This window comes from Tinamus guttatus, unplaced genomic scaffold, assembly GCF_059628265.1.
Source record: "Tinamus guttatus ecotype Peru unplaced genomic scaffold, ASM5962826v1 Tinamus_guttatus_pri_ptg000048l, whole genome shotgun sequence".
NCBI classification, from domain to species: Eukaryota; Metazoa; Chordata; class Aves; order Tinamiformes; family Tinamidae; genus Tinamus; species Tinamus guttatus.
Window position 1 is genome coordinate 14,237,334 of NW_028288582.1, and position 22,496 is coordinate 14,259,829.

At 40.4% G+C, this 22,496-nt stretch overlaps 1 protein-coding gene across 1 annotated transcript; it reads right to left on the reverse strand.

Moving 5' to 3' along the window:
- Positions 1-236: 236 nt before the first annotated feature.
- ZC3H14 (zinc finger CCCH-type containing 14) lies at positions 237-21,997 on the reverse strand. The gene is made up of 17 exons (XM_088539731.1): positions 21,913-21,997; positions 21,298-21,340; positions 19,948-20,062; positions 17,294-17,334; positions 16,759-16,954; positions 15,969-16,383; positions 14,384-14,544; positions 12,975-13,075; positions 10,494-10,649; positions 8,800-8,874; positions 8,176-8,332; positions 6,295-6,512; positions 5,311-5,428; positions 4,358-4,494; positions 2,924-3,018; positions 1,640-1,746; positions 237-527 (listed from the first exon to the last, which is right to left on the reverse strand). The coding sequence occupies exons 1-17, from the start codon at positions 21,946-21,948 to the stop codon at positions 521-523; spliced, it is 2,178 nt and encodes a 725-aa protein (XP_088395857.1). The 5' UTR covers positions 21,949-21,997; the 3' UTR covers positions 237-520.
- Positions 21,998-22,496: the final 499 nt, after the last annotated feature.

The following is a 22,496-nucleotide window of genomic DNA, read 5'->3' on the forward strand; positions in this document are numbered from 1 at the left end:
TTGCTTATGGTGTCCTTGTCTTCCACTAGTTGAGTGACTGTCACGACTGGGTGAAGAGTTGGGTCAGTGGTTGTCAGCCCATCAGTGCAGCTGTGGGCCTGACACCAAGCACCTCCTGAGCAAGAACTATTCCTACCACCAGCTGAATGCAGAAATAATCTGCCTAAGAACTTCTGAGGATGCACTTACTTCAGCTAATGCTAAGCAAAGAGCCCTTACCCACATAGAATACAAAACATGCTTCCAAAGTTTTTAATGGAATTTAAAGTAAAACTTTTCTTACACAGGCATTTTCTTCTTACAATGTAAAAAAAATTTAAAACTGCTCCAACTTACAAACTTGGAAAATTAGAGACATTTCAAGTAGGCAATCAACTTCATTTTTATGAAAACAATGCATATTAAAAGTTCAAAACACGTGGATTTCTCTATTGTCCTGTTTCCCTGGTGGTTAATCTTCCTTGGCTTCCTTGGACTACTGTCCAAAGGAGGCAACTTTCAGTCCCAAGCTGTATCACAGTTATTCACTGGGGAGAAGAGAAGAATAGTTCAGGTAAGTAACAGTCCTACCTTGTTGCAAAGATGATTTTGGAACTAAAGCCCTTCCTTCGGGTAGAATTAGAGTGAACGGTTAAGTGATGACAGTATCTTTAAGACAGGCCAATGACTAACTTGGACACTTTAGCTATGTTAATTATACATCGATACCTACATCGCAATTTCAGTCAATGTCAAAGCAAATTTGAATTTTAAACATAATACCCCACTCAAAATCTATACTTCCTACTGACCCTGCAGTCTTCCAAACACCCGAAGATAAGGTCAACTGGAGGAGTTTCATAGGAGATGTTACAGAACATTTCTTGGTACGTAGTTGCTGGCCTTGTCACAAAGTAAGTACAAGCAAAAGCAGCATTACCAGGCTGCATCCAGCTTGCAGAAATAAAAGTAGTATCAGAAAAAAACCACACGCAGAAGTGCCACTTTTGGTGTTAAACATAATCTTTCAGCTTAGTTTAACAGCACGTGCCTCTTCGAGCCGTCTTTTCAGTATACATGAAACCAGAGCTGGTGAAGTAAACAGCACTTGAAAACACACACTGTTCAGCACTGACTAATTCCCATTATATCTTGTTGAGCTCACTCCTTGGGAAGTCAGGGAGAGGTGACCAGGGTGCTCTTCTGCCACAAACTCTCCTGGCCTCACTACAGAATTACTGGATTTACCAACCCTCAGAGAAGCACTGAGCACCTGGTGGGGCAGACAGCGCACACGCACAACAAAGCGACACACAAGAACTGATGCAGGATTTCTAGCTCTACTCAAATCCCAGACAACTGTTTTTTCCCCTAGGTCAGGAACCCAGTGACTTGGCCATACCTAACTGCAGAGCACTTATTTTTTTCAGCATTGCATCATATTTGTAAATGTTTAGATACTAAAAACAAACAGTACAGAGTTCTCTGTAAAAGAAAGCTGCCATCTAATAGGCATCTCTCACCATTCTTACTGCTCAGACCGCTCACTCTCCTGTGAGGAGAAGCTACATACTTTCATTTGCAACGCAACTATTTTTAAGGCCAAGCCTCTAAACCTAATCAAAAAGAAAAAAAAGATTTTTAAATCATTTTTTTTTACCTCGTCTGAGCTCGAGTCCATTTCAAGGCATGGCGTGGAGGTACAGCAATAGTTGGGTGGTAAAAAGTGCAGTCTGGTCTTGTACACTGAGTATTAAACCTGCAGTGCTAAAAAAAGAAAGCGTTTCAGAAGAGCTTCTCAAAGCTGGCCGCGTTAGTGTCCTGAACAAGCCCCCTGGGAACGTGCTACCTCCGCCGTTGTGCTGCTCTATGAGCTGAATCGCAGGCCCGCAGCGCTAGCGAGTCAGCGCAGGGACAGCAGGGTATCCTCGTTCCCAAACACTGGCTACGACTGCAGAGCTCCAGCACGAGGCTGCACTCGCAGGCCAGGGGCAGAGCGGGCGGGCAGAGCTCAGCGCCAGCGCTCTGTGCACACAAGTGCAGCGTGTGACACACAGCACCCGAACGAGAGCGAGGGCACCCAGCGCTCACACCTGGGAACGGGCAGGACCCTGGGACCACGGGGTGTCCCAACGGCACCGGTGTGAACATGCAGGACACTTGCTGGCCTAGGGACATACACAGGCACTGACACAGACCAGAAGTACTCAAGTCAAACTGCTGTGCTCTACCAAGTACCCTGGGGTACCTGAGAGCAACCCAGTTACTCTCACGGTAGCTTAGGGCCGGCACCACGATGGTGTGAAGCCCCCAGCAGCAGCAGCTCATGTCTAGGCCCTCCTGGGCGAAGGGGCAACCTCGGCTGCGCCAGCAGCAGCCCCGAGGAGGCAGCAGCTCCTGCAGCAGCTCCAGGCCCCAGGGCCGGGAAGCAGAAGCAGCAGGGACGAGGTGCGAGAGAGAAGCTCAAAGCCAAATTCGGGCACAACAGGGAAGGAGAATACTCATCACAGATAAAACACTGCAGTTAGCTATATACACAGCATTTACATGGCACGGAGACAGCTGACGGTTTTATGCAATTCTCTCTTGCTCCTCTCAGCCATGAGAGGAAAAAAAAAATCCCAGATCAAACATTTGCAATGTTACCATCAAGCTGCCCTTGTGAACACATGGCTCAGTGCCCGACTTACCTGAAGAGAGTCTACTGCAACTGCTAACCTCAAACATTCAACATCTGCAACACTTTTATAAAAATAAAGCCAAAATGATTGCCTACATTCTTTCTTTATAGTCAATGCTTTTCCATAATCTGTTCTTGAACCACAGTTAAAAAGTGAAAAATGAAAGCAAAAGTGTGAAATGCCAGTACAATTACCTGACTCAAATGACATATTTTAAGCATTTTTTTCTAGAAAAAGAATGAAAGAGAGGAGATGATTCTTACTTTTGGGTGGTAAAACGGACATTCCATTTTCTTACAAGCAGGAAAAAACTTGCACAGGGGATTACCGGAGGGTGTGGGTGGTGTGGGTAATGGTGCTGACAGGAGAAAAGAAGCAAATGTTAAAATTTCAGTTCTTTTGCAAGGAATTAAGTCTTAAAACAACTCAACACTCTGCAAAGACACAGGAAGTATTTCACTGTGCCCTGAATGAATCTACTTCTGCGTAAAGCAAGACCATTAGCAGCAGTTCTTTACCCCTGCAGGACAGAAGGTACCAATGTGCTGCTTCACAGAATCCCAGATGGTTGAGATTAGAAGGGACCTCTAGGGATTATCCAGTCCAACCCCACCCGCTCCACCAGGGACACCTACGGCACGTGGCACAGGGTGGCATCCAGGCGGGTTTGGAAGATCTCCAGAGAAGGAGACTCCACAACCTCTCTGGGCAGCCTGTTCCAGGGCTCTGTCACCCTCACAGTAAAGAAGTTCTTCCTCATACGGAGGTGGAACTTCCTGTGTTTCAACTTGCACCCGTTATCCCTTGTCCTGTCACTGGCCACCACCAAGAAGAGTTTGGCCACATCAACGCAATGCAAAGTTGGCTGAACCTTACTGCCACCGGCACCTCCACATCAAGGTCACTAGCAAGTTTAATTTGTATCACACCCAACACATTAAGCAGAAGTTTTGGTAGGCAGCAAAATTCAAGTTTTGGATTCAGACAGCAGCAAGCACACTAAAGCTAAGAGGACTTAAAAAGCACAAGCAGAGCATTTCCAGGAACGCACACAGGTCCTGGAAGCGATACAGGAGATGAGCACGTTGCACAGGGTGCCTTCTGGCAGGGTAACAAAGCTGCACTCTGCCACGACGAGGGGCTGAGCACTGCCCAAAGGGCAGCGACTGCAGCGAGGCCCAGGACCTCTGCCTCAGCACTGCCCAAGGGCTCCGAGCACAACCCCGACCCCACACGCAGCACCTGCGCTCACTGAGACACCTCGCTCCCAGGAAGGCATCTTGTCATTCCAGAGAGTTAATTCCAGTACAGCCGAATGACAGAAAAGTGTTCACATAAGTTTTAAAGTCTGAAACAACCTATCTTTTCAGTTTGTGTCTTAAATTCTTGCTACAACAGGAATCCAACCTGAGGAACAATTCTGAGTATATCTGCTCTTGCAGTATTGGCTAGCTCCTCCATCCTTCTAAAACAAGGGACTGTGCAACCCTTTGCTTTCCAAAGCCAAACCCTTTGGCTTTCCTTCATGCAGACTCCTACATAACCAGAGATTTTTCTGAGTTTTTGCAGTAACACTGGATTATTAACTGGATTTCCACACAATACTAGTTTCTCTTTCCACCACATTCACTATTTTCCCTTCTGTATTTATTCCTTCCTAAATTTATTTGAAGAACAAAAAAGCCAGAGGTGCTCACCTGGCTTTGGAGCTGGAAGCGGGGTTCGCCGACTGGCGTGGGTGTAAGGGCACTCCGGCTTGGTGCATTTTGCATCGTATTTACAATTTGGATGGATGAACAAGCATTTATCAGCAAATTTGCAGTTAGGAAAGAGTCTGAGGAAGGAAAAAAAAATCACGCAATTATTTTATTGCATTATATTGCAATATTTTATTGCCTGCATTCACTGCAGGGCATTTGGGTGTAGTGGACTAGCCCTACACGCACTTTCCTTTTGGATACTCTTTACATACAATAAATAACTGAATTACTTGACACTCAGCAGAGTTTGGTAGCTTGCAACAAGTGGCTTGCTAACATGCCTTGCTTTCAGTGTGCATTGCAGGGCAGCTGGCAGAACTGTGAATTCAGCCCTTTGCTAAAGGCAACTAGAAATTCCCTATGTAATATGGTCCACTTACTGAAGCGAAAGTAGTATGTACTTATGTGTACTTATAGATGTGTGATTTTAAAGGAAGATTCATGTATTCAAGTAAATGAAGCCATCCAATCTCATAACACCTATCTCCGTAGGTGTTTCTAATCTGTTGCTGCTTGTGGAAGAGAAATCAAAGACATCCAGAGTCAGCCTCTGCTTTCAAATACAAAAACTACCATCTTAGTGTAATAAAACATGCTTTAAAGAATTGTGATATCTAGCAGAGAAGTGCTGTTCTTTTAAGGTGACTCCCAATCCCACATCCATAAGCAAAACACAAGAACATCAGCCTGCATGTTAAAACTAAACTTTCTTCTGCAAGAGCACAGCTGTGATTTCACTTACTGTCAACTGGACTGGATTCTGCCACTTGATAGAAGAAACTGCAGTGCAATAACCTAGCTCTTACCTTAACCATATCAGATTTAAACTGCCTTAGTATTTAATAACAGACTGCTCTGTACATCTGTGCACGCTTTGTGCTCCCACTCACTTGCAGGGCAGCGTGGGGTGGTGGTACACGCACTCGTCTCCGTGCTTACAGGCAGGCCAGTACTTGCAGCGCTCGAGCACCTTCTCCTTGTGCAGCACACCCAGCTGCTCCAAGTCCACTGCAGAAAGAGAAAAGAGAAAACCCCAAACTGAGACCTTACCAATGCCACGTGCAATATGCCTTAAATATACAGCGTAACTGAAATTCAAAATGTTTCCTTTTCCTTCTCTGTCTAAATGACTAAATGTCAACATTTGGACTAAATGTTGACAAGCTTTTTTTTTTTTTTTTTTTTTTTTAAATAAAAAAGGTCTTTCTCAGTAAAACTTTCGCAAAACCATAGTACCTGAAGGAAATTCCAACACTAGAAAGTGGGACAAACCGTAACATTTGACAAAAGCAGCCCCTAGTGATAAAGGATTCAACATTTACTGTTTACAAGTAAAATAATTCATTTTCTAAGTTTCTAACAGAAAGTGAAATGGATCAGACTTTCATTGAGCAAGACTAAGAAAACAGTTCTTCAACAGAGCCTCAGTTACACTGTTCTGCTGGGCTAATTACTTAAACAGAGATTTACCTTAGTTATCTGAACTTAGACTCTCAGAAAGTATTTTAAAAAAATTCCAATCTGAAACCAGTATCTTCACTGCTACGAGAACCTGGGGTTTGAACTTTTTTAAAAATCTCATTTTCCCAAATTCAGACTATAAGGACAGATATTCTTACACCTTCCCTGTTCTCTTAGCTATGCAAACCTGCATTTGGCTTCTCAAAGCTTTCCAGGATTCCCAGACATACCTCCCTAACCTCACTAGCGATACTTGCTGAAGCTTTATTCCATCTTCAGCCTCATTCAGGCATTCTTCTGCTTAAAGAATTTTCTAATTTAAGGAATAAAGCCCATCTCTTATTTGTTAAGAGTGGTATATCCAGCATCCAACCACCACACTCTTGTTGGGTCCTGCTGGTGATAGTAATTACCATCAGAGCTCTCCAGCTGCCTGGTCACAATTTGCATCTGCTGTGCTCGAAGGCCTTTTAATCCTCTGCCTGTGCACATATTTGGGATAATTGGCTTTAATCCTTCAGTAATATCTTCCTCTTCCTGATCAGAAAGGTATCCTGGAGGACTAGGCACACCATCCAGCGTCACTATGAACTTGGGACTAGCAGGTTTCTCTGGCTGCGCAAGCTGTTCTCTGCCAAACAAAAAAAAATGAGTTTTTGACTCAAAAGGCCTGAATAAAAGTGACCAGGAGCACAAACACAGCAGCACAAACTAATCTTTCATTAAGACAGATAATTTACTTCAATTAACAGTTTGTCTTTTGGGCTCTCTGAAGCACTAAGCAGTAGAGTATACAACAGCATACAGCAGATTTCACAGCTTTATTTCAGTTTGTTGCATCCTGCTCAGATAGATCCAAAAGCTCGTTTACAGACAAAGTTTAATAAAGGATAATGATTAACCTGTTATGAATTTACAGTTTTGAGACAAAAATGGGAATGTAAATATTGGTCTCAGAACCATGAACCTTTTAAGAACACAGCAGCAGGTATTTCCTCAGAAATACTGAGCATGATGAAAGAGGGGGTATAAAGGTTTGTAGGGCTGGGAAGAGACACTTGAGACACTGAGGAGTAGGAGCTTTTATGCTCAGCCAGACTGAAACTAGACCAGAGAGCAGTGCCTGGTGGTAGCCAGAGGGGATAAAACAGGGAGTATAAGAGCAGAGGACACATCCATGATAGTTGCCAAACACTTTTCCACCGTCCCACCCATTTCACCTGAAGGGCTTCCTGAGCAGAATGTCGTTTGAAACACACTACAGAGGTCTCCGCTTTGATAAATAGTGATTACATAAACTTTGTTTCTCTACCAAAAAGTCAAGCTAAAAGCAATTATGGTGCATAATGCTGCTAAAAATAGACAGAAATGAAACATAAAAAAACAAGCAAATAAACAAAAACAACAACAAAAAAGTGCTAGAAGTCAAAAGCAGATTTATTTAGATGCAAAAATTCGGTACTCCCCAATGGCAGGAAGCTTCCCATTTTGCTCAGGAAAGTGAAAGCTGCAAATTTCCACACTGGAGTGAGAAAGCACAACAGCCTACACTGATCAACCTCATCGCATCGCCCCAGGTAGCTTGTGCCCTAACCGGTCAGGTGTGCATATACATTGATAAAACTATTCTGCAGCAGCAGCTATCACAGCATAAAAAGCACGAAGAAGATTGTAGCCTGCTGGTCGCTCACTTAAAGGAATCACACTCCAAAACATCATTTGCAGCTGATAGGAATTCTAAAATTCCCTTGGTCAAACTCCATGGTAAACAGCCTTAACTGACTTGTCTCACACACTGTTTGCTGGCTCATAGGTTCTGAGCTTCCCAGGGAATGCACTGGTTTTCCTGCAACACTCCCAGGAGAGCTCAAACAGGCCTCACCACACTCAGCAGTGACTTAAAGGTCATTTCATAGCAAACATATCTCAAGGTCTGAGAGGTATAAAGCTGAATTATACTACTAAATAGTATAAATATACATATGCTTCTATTCAGTTCCTCTGTCCTCTTAAAAATCAGAGACCTGCTCTAACGACAGCTCACCTTGGGAACTACTTTCAAGTTAGAAGGAAATCTCACTTTTTGCACTTGCCTCTCTCCTCCCTCTCCACTCTTCAACATCGGCCCATCCTCCGTGGTGTCACATACCCTGACTAGGCTCACACAGCACAGGAAATGCAGGATGATCCCATTTAGAGCACAGACAAGCACTCTCACTAATAAAAGATTCCTTTTATGACAGCAAGTAGGGGCTCTTTAAACTTTTAGCATAAATAACAAAGCATCTTTTTACCGCGTCTGTATTAGACGTCCTGAGAGTGCTCGTATTGCCTCTGTGGCCCTCTTTCCCAACTGCTGATTCTGTGGCATTATTTCCTCAGATAACTTGGGCTTCTTCAGGATAAATGACCTAGTATCCGTATGGACCACAGATTCTGTGTCATAGTAATCTGAATTGGAGAAAAATTACACAGAAAAAATAAGAGAAAAATGATCACATAATTGCACTCTAATTTCAGCATATTTCTGAATATAAAGACCATACATCTGATGGTCTAACTTTCTTTTCAGTTATTATCAGTCACTCACAGTAAACAGTTTTACTTCCTCTCTTATTCCATAAAAAATCATCAACAGAAGCCACCGGCCCTATCAGGCCTAGCCAGGCAACTTTGTTACTAGATCACCTGTGCTGAAACAGCATGGAAAGGGATCCACACACATGCACACAAAATCTCTCAGGCTTTGAGCACTTACTGATGTAACACTTCATTTCTTAAACACATAGAAAAATGCTAAAAATCAGTATAATTAATTTAAAAGGAAATTATATTTTAACTAGTAGGAGTCAATTTGAGAACTAGCTTTTTTTAAAAAAAAAAATAAAAATAAAAAATAAAAGATCATGAGACTTAACCTTGAGTCACTTGCAAAGTATCTTCAATCACAGGGTCAATCTGGAGCCGAGAAGAGAGCTCCTTTTGTTCAGCTCCTAAAAAATCCAGGAATTAGGAGCTTATTTTACTGCATCTTAAAAGAAACTACAGATTGAAGAACTGAACCATACTCCTCTAATTCTCTTCTGGAAATAAATAAATAAATCACCACCCCTTACACATGTCTAATAGAAAAAGCAATTCTTGCTATTAAGGACCCCTTTCTCCTTGTTTCAGAAACTGTAACAAGTTTTGCCAGCAGGATGGCACAGCAAAACCCAATTATTAAAAGAATTTAGTCTTTCCTATAATCATCACTCAGTATAGACTAGGTCTGTGGGTGCAAAAATGGATAAAGTTCAAATTCTTTTAACACCTTTAGACGTGTTAACTACTTCAGAGAACATACGTACACATGGAAAACAGCTAGACTACAAGGGACCACCGTATAATCTAGGTAAGAAAACCAGAATAGCACTGTTCTATATTTGACTTACTGTTACAGTTTAAAAATATACATATATATTGCTTTCTGTGGGTTGATTTCAAAAGAGCCAAAAATAACTATTTTCTGTATCTTTAATCAGATAGAAAAAGCTTCTTCATACATATTCCACATAAACTGTTAAATTGTTCTGTGATGGCAGAACTCCAACTATGGCTACATGAAAAGTAAGAGACTTTGGTTTTAATGGCAAATATTTACCTCTCCTTGACACTGACAGGAAGCCTAGGTAACCAAGACCTTACTGCAGCCAAATTTTACTCTTCAGTCTTACTACTTTGTGAGAGTAAAGCAGGTTTATTCTTGCAGAAGCACTTTTTAATGTGTATAGGTATGTAATTCTTTAGTACTGTTATTTATTATTGCTATATATGTATAACTTTGTAATGAACACACTGTGTTTCTCTACAGCATAATCATTCTGAAAAGAATACTTGGCTGTCTCTAAATAGTATGCTCAGAGTTTTATATCAAGCAGAAAGAAAACTTGATGTTCATACAGTTATCCTAATATTCACTTACATAAAGTAAGTGAAAACACTGAAGCTACTTATGTGATAACAGTATGTTGGAAAATATCTTCTAATGCTTCTCCAAACACCCATATTTTAGCTCTCTCATAGAAGCTTTAGGACTGATTTTCTCCCAGGAGACATCAAGCATGCAACAGATGGGAAAAAGAAACTCCACCTCAATATAAATGGATACATTTGCGTATTGCTCTGTTATGCAAAATCATTCTTTATAGTGATATGCCAGGATGCTAAACAACCTTTCGCTCTCCAAGTGGCTGATTTGAGTTATTCATATATCATATTGACACGTCTTACCATATACTCATGTTTCAGAAAGGTTCTTGGCTTTCTGTTTGTTCCCACATGAAACTTGATGCCAACTCAAATATTAAAAGCATTTTTATCGGGGATTTTTCATTTTTTCTATGAGATGCTTAAAAGTATGAGAGCAGCTAACAAAGATACACTTGATAAGCTCAGATATTAGAAGTTCAAGCCAGGCTATCCAATGCATTCCTTCCTTCCCTCTAGTGCACCCCAGTGACACGTCAGTCCATACGGTATTCTAGTCAGGCATATGTGAACAACATGCTGCTCGGCCTGCTGTAAAATGATGTTCCTAGGGATAAATTTTTAAAGAACATTATCAAATGACCTTGAATTCGTTCAATTGTCTGTTCCTTTGGCTCTTCTACTTGAAGCTGAGAACTCAGAGCAGGAAGTCTGCTTTGCACATGGATTACTTCTAACTGAGATTCTTCTGGGGCAAATCGAGTTCTCGGTGCAACTGGAACAGTCTGTTTCTGCGGAACTTTGTTTAAAGAAACAATGGTAAATCATTTTAGTACTACCCAGTCACTCAACAGTATTATACTTGTATATGATCCTAAAATAACTTTGAATAATTCAAAACAAAACACCACTCTAGGTATTACTATCTAGCTGTAAAGTTCACAGTGTAAAAGTGCACTCGTGGATGTGTACAGAGCACTCCGCGAGCTGCACCGCAGAACATCCACCTGCGAGGCAAAGCTTAGTCTTTTTCCAAAAGCTGAAATGCAGCATGAAAACAATTAGACTGACATCAGCAAAGCATTCATTCATCCAATACCTCGCAGCATTTATTTAGTGAAAACTGGACTCTTCTGCGATGTCAAAATCACTTTTCTTTCTACTTTTTCATCTGAACATCTGAACACTATGGATCATCAAGGTGTGCTTCTAATACATGCGATGCCAGATAATCTATGCGAAGGTGAGTTGTAAACTGAATACAAAGCTTGATGACAACAGCATGGAATTTGGGGATAGCAGGAGGAACAGCTTTGCCTGTTTTTTTGCCAAGATCATCAAACTGCTTGTGAAGAGCTCAGTATATCCATTCCCTAGCTGAATACCACACCTGCACTTCTAACTTGCTAACCACTGTCACACCTGACCATTAGCACAGAGTTAAAAGATAAAGCTCAGTACTGGATGTATCATTCAAGACCTTTCTTTTTTTTTGTTTTGTTTTACATATTTTGCATATTCTGTTCAGGAAAAAAAATAAAAATCAACAAGATATGAAATATTATCCCTAAAGAGGAAGTACCTACATTTTCATGTCCACAAGTTAAACTATACAAGATCACTGCTGTCGCAAATCAACAGTTTTCATTTATTTTAAAATTTTCTGGCTATGTTCCACTTTGTGCAATACTGCTGTGTGAGCAGGAAAGAGCTTCCTGCATCCCTCAGACCTCCTCGGTTCCCCACATTGCCACTTTTCCTATCATAATCTCATTTTTCATTGTAGAGCCAGAATCAGAACGCAGGAACATTATAGCTCCTATTTCTTCTCTTTACAAAAACTCTTCATTCTGCTTCCCATCTAGAATGAAGATGAGCTCTTAATGCTTGGGGAGCACTTGTGCTATTCATTATGAATGAAGAAGCTTAATAATGTCCTTTTTATAGTTCATTTACTGTACAAAATATATTTTGCAAGTAATCAAGCGATTCAACAATTATTCACAATTCTTAAATTATTTCTCCTTCAATGTTAAGGTCGGCAATGATCTTTACAACCTCTTTCATACAATTTTTCTGGTTCACGACCAGCCCACTTTACACCCAATTTCCAGCATGCAAGGACATGTCTCCCAGTACAACAGCCTTTCAATACAGAAATCTTCCATCACATTTCTCATGCCTTCTCCTTTGGATCTACTCATCACCACCAATGCTACTTTGTTGTATACAAGGAACCACCCGAGGGAAGACACTCACCATGACTACTTTGTAAATATGCTAACGTGGAAGGAAGTCATGTCTCTGTTACAGTCAGTCTGTAGGTTTTTGAGAGACAGTGGGACAGATTCTGAATTGCTTTCACTCTTGCTTCAGATGGCACTAAAGCAGATAAGTCATGGTCTAGGTAATTTAGTGAATGCTCTTCCCCAGCAATTTGCAACATTCCATGCTGACAACACTAGATTTGTTAATATCCAACTATATGAAAGCTCAGAATCACAGCTGGAACTGCCCTTCTTCAGGGAAAGTCTTTATTAGCTAAGAAAACTGAATTAAGAAACTTTTCAGTTGCAGTATGAGCTGCAACTCAATTTATAAAACTACAGTTACAAGGTCACTGGTTTTAGCAAAATAATGATATTCAACCTATATTCTCTATTTGTTGCTTGTTATTTTATCATTATCCTGTTTTTTGTTGCTTGGTATTTTGCACCTTCATTACCTCTTTGCTTCCTTGCTGTTTGGCCTTTTTTCTCCCTCCCAGGAAGGAAGGAAGGGAGTGCAGAAAGGGGAAGAGAAGCTCAAACAACCTCCCTAATATTGGCCACTCTTACAAAGACAACTATTAACACTTTGGAAAATTCCTGGCGCTGCCATTTTCTCTATATACTTCAGGGACCTGTCACTTTAATTAGTATGCTTTAAAGACATTTCCTCCCTGGTTTATGCTTTTGTAATCTATTGCAGGTTTTAAAATGTACACAGGACATGCAAAAGCCATTAAGTATATTGCTGACATTCACTATTCTACTTTGTTTTCTCTCTTGGCACTACATTTAGCTCAGATTTATAAAACAGGGCTTGGAAACAGCCTAGCACAAATAAAGACAATGCTAGTTACCTGTAGAGTAATTGGTTGTTTTTGTAACTGATTCTTGTGCTTCAGAGATTGCTTTCAGTATTAAATTTTTATTGGCCTGTTTGGAAGGTGGTAGTGAAGGTCTAAGGGAGATGGAAAAACAATTAGTTGCACATGAATTGCAACAGCCATTGCATCCACGTTAAACATGGATACTTTGACACGTTAAACAGAGATAAGCACAACACTGATAAACTCAGCACCTAAGAATTCACTCTACGTACATTTTCAGCCTTTTAATCCAAATGCTCTCAAAAATGGAAGTCCAGAAGCATGTTTCACCTGGTAGATTAAGCTGCTATAAAAACCACGCTGCACCCGAAAGGCAAAACGGTGCCTTGCTGCTGCACCCACCTCTGCCCATACATTCCTGATGCCACCCCTGCATCTGCACTAGCAACCACATGGCTGCCCCAGGAAGCAAGATCTGCCTGAAAACTGACTCTCTTTAGATAGACGGATTTATATTATGCACATATACATAACACACATACACACACAAAACTAGTTATATAGAAAGCCTCCTGTTTCTCTCTGAACATCAACAACTAAGAAGTTTAAGTCAGACAGACATGCTGTAGGGCTGAAAATAAATTCAACAAAATGTATTAGCTTCAAACAAATCTAATGATTTGATATTCTCTGTGCTGAGCTAGCACAGGAGATCAGAAGAATTGCCTCTTCTCTAGTTTAAATGTTCTTTCTCTTATTACTGAAACACACAGATATAAATCATGAACGAACCTTGACTGACAGAAGTCAGGAAAAAAAATTCACATCCTTTGTAAAGTTAATATAGTCTTAAGGAATACAGTAACATAAAGAAGCAAGTCTTATTAAAAAAAAAAAAAAGCTAAATCCTAAGTTTTCCACTAATTTCTTGGTTTATATTACAGTAATAGAAACTGCAATGACACTAAAAGGCAAGTGCAGGAAAGAGAATCAGCTTTGTCTGCTTTATCTGATCAGACACAATTGGTTTGGAGACTATTCCTAGAGTAAAAGCAAAGTAATCAAAATGCTATCAAAGTTATGACACTAAATTAAGTATGTGGGCTGAGGCACTTCAAGTTTAACATTCTTTGGTCAGTGGACTTTTCCCAGAAAATCGAAAATTTCATAGTCAATTGCTACATATGCACAATACTAAAATCAGATTATAAAATTAGAGAAAAAAAGTGGTATAAGCAGATATCTCACATGCAGAGGTGTGAGACAAAGTACAAAAAAAAAAAAAAGAAAAGAAAAAAAAAAGTAGTAAAAGGCTTACTGCCTTTTTTCCCCTTAATTTTTCAGGAATTGCAAGCAATTTTTACCAGCTCTCACATTCAAAGTTTTTGTTCCTTAAATTCATTCCGGAAATCAGACAAAATCACACAGGCTTTAAGTACCTTCTTTCTGGCTTTGCAGGTACCGACACACTGCTGGAGATGCTTCCTATTCGCAAACTGTAGTCTTCCTCTTCCTCCTCCTCTTCCCCATCATTACAGAACTTTTTCACTTTGACTACTGAGCTTACGACGGGCAACCTTCTCTTCCTGGAGTTTTCTTCCTACAATTAACAGAGCAACCAAAACAATCCATTTAACGCAAGACACACAATAAGCCACAACTAAAATACTGCAGTTCTACTTAAAGCCAGAAGGTGGAGAAGTTCAAAGTGCCTGAACAGTACTGCACTGTGCACAGAAACAAAAGTAACAGTTCTAGAGTAACTTCATTTTTCTCTCTTCGCTGTAGCACCTCTAGCTTTAGATTCAAGAATTAATATCTGGAAAGCTGACAGACTTCAAATGATTTGGCTATGGAAAGTCAGACTGGTCCAGCTTAAGAGAGTGCCATACCCCTGTTTTCATACAGGCAACCACCACTATCCTTCAAAAAAATGGTAGTGGCAAATGCAGATGTTGAACTGCCTGGAAGCACAGGAGAAGGAATCTACCTTGATACATTCTCTCTTTGGGAACCATCATTCAACACTGAACCACACAGGAGCTCAATACAGTATTTGGACATTAGAGCTGAACAACTACAGGATACTATGTATCCAAGAGGGAGGGATAAGTATCCTTAAGGGTAGTTGTGCACTACACTGATACAGGAAGCATATATGGTAAAACAAGCAAACAAATCAATTCCACTAATATCAATAAAAAAAGGCCACAAGAACTTGTCTATTAAAAATTGTCTGTTAATAAAATAGTAATAAAAGAAAATTACCACAAGACCCTTTTCTAACATATGACGGAGAGAAAACGACCGTCAAATGACAGTCATTTATGTACAGCCTTATACAAATCACTATATTCTCATTCTCACACCCTCATTTCCTCATTTAAAAAGTTATCAACATACATCTTGGTAAAACATTCTAAGTTTCTCAATTAAACCACTATTCTTTGTACAAAATTACGTAAAGTTACAGCAAAGACAGAATCCACTCAGAACAGAAGGCATATAAAACTTCTCTATCATTATCATATTAGCGGCCATAACAATCATCCTTTTCACAAAGGCTCTGAACTGATCGATATGAATAGTCTTAAAACTATTAGATGGGACTATCAACCTGCCTGGATTATTCTAGCCTCTAAAGTAAGTAGGTCAGCAATCACATTTGAGATTGCATTTGATTCCAACGAGTTCTTAAATTCCATGAGTTTACACAGCATAATAATAGTCCTAGTAAGCAGAATCACCAAGCTTGGGAGACAAATATACAGGATTTCTGTCCCCCGCCTCCTGGCAAAAAAAAGACAAGATATAGATGGCAACTAACGACGAACTAGCAACCTGTGAAGCATTAAACTGTGCATCTGTTTTGATCAGTTTACTCAAGGGGCAAAATTCCAAACATAATGGTATCAGTCACAGAAATCCTTTGATTTCTCCAGAGCCGAGATCTAACTTGAGAAGTATATATCAATTTTGATGTCTAGCAAGTATGAAATACAACAATACTTAGATCATACTAACCTCACTGCCTACTTTATCAGCACAAAGTTTGGAGGTGGGTCTGTAACTCTCTGCTAAGCTGCCAAATGCTTCCGCGTTGCACATCTGGACTGTGTCCAAAGACCGGCAGCTCTGCCCATCCAACTGCCGGCCCCCCTGTAAGCTGCCCTGTTGGGACAACCTGTGCACGTGGCCGTCCGAGTTCCTGCTAGCTGGTGGCCGGTAGATTTCAGCAGTAGGACGAGAAGAGCCGTAAGTTACAGTTACAATAGGTTTCTTCCGTGACAAAGGATTCTCCTGTACAAAGTTCAGATCTTCGTCAATTAGATCATCTGGTTCGGGTTTAATGTCGATTACAGCTTCAGAGGGTGACAATTCCCTTAAAGGCTTCACGGCAGATGTTAAGCGGGATGCAGAACCATCTTCACAAGACTGGCTGATAAAATAAGAGATTGTGAAATATTACCTAACTTGCAAATAAACTTCAGGAAAATAAGAGCTCCCCTCTAAACAAAGCCAGCACACAGGAATCATGAAGATACTACTGTTTATACAAGCCTAACATGCTTGACCTCTATTCTCATTAATTAATTCATTTATGATTAATTAATATACGCACAACTGTTGCTTAAAAACATGCAATGGAATTCCTGACTTTGTGTTTTATGCAACAAATTGTAGCAATGTTTTACTAATTAAAACTATTCTGATCTTTCCAAGCATCAAAACTTTTCTTTTCAAGTAGCTGTGCTCTTCCGGAACAACTATTCCCATCACAAGGTCCGAATCCCTGTCACTAAACAAGCCTTACCGTGACGTAGTATTTCTCTGTTCCTGTGAGCTAGTCGAAACTCTGGAGTCATTTCTTTCAGTCCGAGTGCTGGAAACTGCAAGAGGTGGCAGGATATCCTCACGCCTCTTCTCATCACTCACACATGAGCTGCTTTTGCTGGAAGGAAGGTTGCTCTCAAAGATATTAGATTCTGAAGATTTTGCACTAGTTGTTTCTGTGGACACAGGTACCTTTTGTTTTACATCAGAGTATAGCAACAAAGCTTTGCAATACAGTTAACTAAGCAACTACAAATAAGACATTGCTCCACCCCAAAAATACAACACGCTGAAACCTACTTCAGCTCAAGACATAAGAAAGAACCTTTCTAAAATAATTTTGCTTCTGAAATAAAGATCAAAGCAATTTTCTAAAGAGTGGCTCAAAAAGACCATACAAATTCAAAATGAACAAAAGTCAGTTAAGACCTTTTTTGAAACTCACTAGACCTGCAGGACTACACAGAAGTGATGCATATTTTCAACTTACACTCTTAAATCATTTTCTTACTTACCAGTAGTCACAGATCGCAGCTTATCTAAAACACCATGCAGCCTGAAAGAAGGAAGCAGAGCGAACAATGCACAAGAGAAAAAGGAAAAACAGAACTGTAATATCTTCCAGAAATAAATCATATTTTTTCCGTATATAATAAGAGTCTTCTTTATCTAAGACTTGACTTTCAATCATTGACATTGGTACTTAGGGACATGGTTTAGCAGGCAGGGTGGTGATGGGTTTACAGTTGGACCTGATGATCTTAAAGGTCTTTTCCAATCATAATGTTTCTATGATTCTATGACATACGACTGAACTAAAAAATGAGTGGTTTAAGTGTCTCATCTCTCATGAGCCAACCGTCCATGTGCGGGTAAGGTATCCACCGCATGACCTGTTTTTGGCATCTACCTGGTTTAGAACACTAAAGCAAATGTTAAGTGCTACATCCCAGTCCTACACTCAATGAAGTGACTTAAGTGTCTCCAAAAGGAGTGATTTCAAAACCTCAATTAGAAGCCTGAAGTATAGATGTGAATTTTACTTCATATATAAAGCCTTTAGTTTTACAGAAAATAGTTAATTCTAAATCCAAGCATAACAATTTTACAATTCATGGCACATAACATACTCAGGAATAATAAACTCTGAACACAGAAAAAAATCTCTGGGACATGCTGGCAAGCAGATAACATTTTGAGAAGTAGTAAATCTATTGTTTGTCTGCACTAAATGCATCAAGCTGAAGCAATACGATTCTTGAAAAAAAATCAAAAGGCTACAACACATCACTTTAAAAATCTACAAATTGTAGGTGTAACATTTAACATAATTTTCTATGTAGTTTTTTTTTCACCTCTCCTCTTACAGCTTACTGAATACAACATCTAGTCTTCCTTTTCATCATCCTTTTAACTAATACCCATTTCATTGTCTCATAAAGCAGTCTGAAATTCAACTTATATTTACTGACAGATGAGAATACTGAATTGAGAGATTAAAAGACTCTTATCTGGGGAATTTTAAAAAAGATACCATCAAAACAAGCAAGGGATATACCTGTTACATATAACTGATATCCATTTCTAAGTGCAAACAAACAAACCCTTAATGTCCATTTCCTGATGAAATTCTTCTCTAGTTTTATTTTTTTTTCCAATAAAATTTTAGCTTCAACTACAAAGCCATGAAATCATTTTCTTCCTATTATTTTTAAGTGTGCATCAGGATTCATTTGAAATCCTAGTAGTAGAGTAACTTCAACAACTTGTTAAATTTGTCCCATTGCTTTTCCAAAACCATGGGCAGAAAGACAACTTCATGCATTATTGATATAGTGAATGTCAACATATTTGATTAGGCAGGCCAAAGGAACAAAGAACATAAAGGCCAGAGTACTTAAAAGAAAAAGAAAGGAGAAGAGGGTTAATTGCATTCTCCCTTCTTATATTTTGACAAACGCTAAAAAAAAAAAAAAAAAAAATCAAACTTTGAAAGCAGACTCAAATTATGCCGATGCAAGTAACAATGTCACAGGAAAAACATCAGTTTAAACAGTTAACATAGTGAATCATAGTATTTAGAATTAGTTTTCACTTTTTTCAAACTTTTACATTTTAATATTTATTCAACTCCTAAAATGTTTCTCTTCTGATACTTAATCGCACAAAAGCTCCTTATAACTAAGGGGAACCTCACTAACCATGTAGAAGACTTGTTGGAAGAGAACATATCCAAGCAGTAAACTGCAAAGGAGGCAAACTGAAAAAGCAGGAAAAAATGTAATATATTGTCTAATCTATGCACATGAAAATAACATTCCTTAAAACTGTCTTATGTGAAAAACTCAAAAATAAGGTTAACTTGGAAAAATATACAACTGCGAATGACAGGAAAATGCTGGAGTGATCTAATATCCATTTGAATACTCTGTTCAAATACTTTAAAACCTAGACTTTATTAACCTATTATCTTAATACTATAAGCCAAATTCAAGTGTTAGAAAATGCCTGAGAAATGCTGTAGTAGCTATATCTCTTATGCAGCACAACATAAATTAATCCACTGCTGTCAGAGGCTTAGAAAATAATTCATGTTTTGCTAATTTTTCTTTCTCACAGTAATTCCGAAGTTCTAGTTTTGCTTTGTAGAGCTGGGTGGTGTTGATAAATAAACTGCCTGAGAGGTGGGAATATTTAAGCATCTGGTGCTAAGTCTTGTCAAAGACGGATATACACTATTAGATTCACTGGTCATCTGTCCCAATATAATAATTCCTATGTACAAGAGCAGTCTGAAGCACTATTAGCAAGAAAGCAAAGAAGTTTAAAGAAGTACTTTACATCCAACTACAGTCAATTCTTGCACTCACAGTGGGCTTTGCACAAAAGGTTTTTGAATTTTTTGGCCCTCGGTTACCTCAGCATTTCACACCATTGGACCTAGGAGGAAAATATAAGCCCTCCAATCCTTTGTCACTTAATTACCGCTGCAGTGGCTTAACTACTGACAGACTAAAAGTAATTTATTCATTAGTGCTGCATAATAGAAAGCTTTGATTAATGTAAATAACAATGAAAAGATCAGTAACTTACTAAATTCTCAAGTTTAATTTATAGAAATCAGTCCTGATTATTGGCAAGAAGTGTGACAAGTAGCTCACAAACATACCATACAGTAAATCTGACAGTATTGTTTCCAAGGAAAAGGGAAAGGTCCTCTGTCATCTGCTCCTGGCTCTTCTTATTGGCCACCATAACCATAATATAATCAGGGAGCTCTTCATCTAATAGAAAGAGAAACAGGCCTCTACATTACTTTTGAAAAGCTCACTAAAATATGTTGCTTTAAAGTATAATAAGAGATATACCAAACAAAACCTCAAACAAGCAATTTTTTTTTTCCTCCCATCAAACAAGAGTCTTGGATAAAGATACCACCAAGTCTTCCATTTTTTCTGAGGATCAATACAAGTTTCAGCTCTGACTGCTGAATAAAAGACAGTCAACTTCACAAAAGCACAAACAGAAGGCAAATGCAAAGCAAATGCAAGAAAATAACCACCCTCCCAAAGAACAATATAGAAGAAAACTACAAAACAAGTACAATTTCATACACAGTGAAAAACCTCCTGCCATTATACGCCTGCTAACACTGGCTATGTCTTCCAATAGGATCGGACATACAGCTGCTGATAGTCCAGCATCAACAAGTTAAGGGTTTGGGCAACATATTTAAGGGAATGAACTAGCTGCTACTGCTAGGTACTTGCAATACATTAAATGGAAAGTTGCTCCGAATACTTAAGTCAAGAAAAAGAAGAAAGACGACAAAAATTTGGAAATAGTGAATAGTAAAAGAGAGAGGTCAAGGAAAATTATATTTGGAGATAAAGAATATTACATTTAAAGAAGTTCAGAAACTGGGAGGAAAACATAGATATTGTACAATGATGTTGGGAGCTGCATTCTAAACACAGGAAACACCAAAAAAATTAAAGCACAGGAGAGGAAGTAGCCACAGCTGGAATCACAGATTATAAGTATTCTTTTTACTAGCACCTTGGTATTAGAGATAACAAAGTATTTTCAGAAATACTGAAAAAAACAAAAGCATTGAAAAAAATCAAGGACTGAGAGGCTGAAACCCGGAATAGTAGTAATATTGAGAGGCACTGAGCGACTTCACTGTTTTTTTTTTTTTCCTTCAATTCCCTTGCCACCATTTCTTCTTGAAAGAGAAGTCTGTGAACTTCCTTAGCTATATCCCTTTAACACTTTATTTCATCAGTGCCCACATACTGTTTTCCTCCTTCACGTGAACTATCCATATTTTGTGAAGAAAAAAATCTTTTCTCTTTCGTAGTAGCCCAGCACTTCAGAAAATTCATCACAGGCATAAGGTTTTTTCATGCAGTAGTGCAACTAATAATAATGACAATCTAAGGAATGGCATCAACTGGCTAGTGGTTTCCTGTCCGTATAATGAATCTAAAAATGACTGCTAAGTGAGAAAACTTACCTACATAAGCCCCCAGCTCCTGCAGCTTTCCTTTTATAGCACCCTAAAAAGATAATAAAACAGCATTTAAGCACGCAGTAACAAAGCACCCCTAACTGCAGAACTGTGGCAAGGGCATTTGGCAGGTTTTCTTGTTAAGGCCGTGACAGGTTTGGTTCAACAGAGCGTGTTTTTCTCCTTCACCGTTTTCAGCGATGTGCAGGCCGCCTCAGAGAGGTGCCGCCCCAGAGAGGGGCTGCGTGCCCGGCGCCCTGCAGGCCCCAGCTTCCCATCTCGGGGGGCCCCCGGGCCGCGGCGGCGCAAGGGACAAGCCGCGGTCGCTTGGCCGAGGCCTACGCGCCTGTTCGGAGGGCGCCGCCGAGGGGAGGCCGCGCCGGGGCACGGAGGGCAATTCAGGGCCACCCCGCGCGCCTCGGCCTCCAAGGGCCCCGCCGCCGCTTTCCCGCCCCGCTGCCGGCCAGCCCCGAAGGCCGCCTGGTAACGGCGACCCGGCCCGGCCGCCCCGCGGGAACGCAGCGGGCAGGGGTCTCGGCCTGGGGGGCGCCGGGGGAGTCTCGTCCGCTCCGCCGCAGCCGCGCGGGGCCCAGCGGCAGCGAGCGGCCGCTGCTCCCTCACCCGGATCTTGCGGCTGATCTCGGTGCCGATCTCCATGGCCGCGCCGTGCTCCGCGCCCCGCGCCCGGCTCCGCTCCCGCTGCAGGCCGCGCCGCCGCCGAGGGCGGGCCTCCCCCAGCAGCGCCCCCTGCCGGGCAGCCGCGGCCCCTCTCCCCAGAGCTCGCGGGGCCGCTGGAGCCGTTAGCGGCCGTTGGGAGCCGTGGGGCGGCCACGCGGGGCAGGCAGCGCTCCCAAAGGCCCTTTCAGCCGCCTGTTTTGCTCCGCAGGTGTTAGGTAGCCGCCGTTTACTTGCTTGGAGGTCTGACCTTAAGGCCAGGAAATGGGTTGGGATATTTTAATTTTCCTATTTTATTATCTCTTTCTACATTTCAGGTTTTTGTAAGCAGTTGCCTGCAGAGTATAAATGAGTAACTTAAGCTTAACTACCAGCTTAGCTTAATATTCTTTTTTTTTAAGTACAAAACTTTATTAAACTTGATTTAAACTTTTAAAATATACTGTAGAATTATGCAAAATATCAAAAGAGCTCTTTATGTGATATTACAGCTATCCTAGAAGTTATAATTCCTATGGCCTCATAGTTTT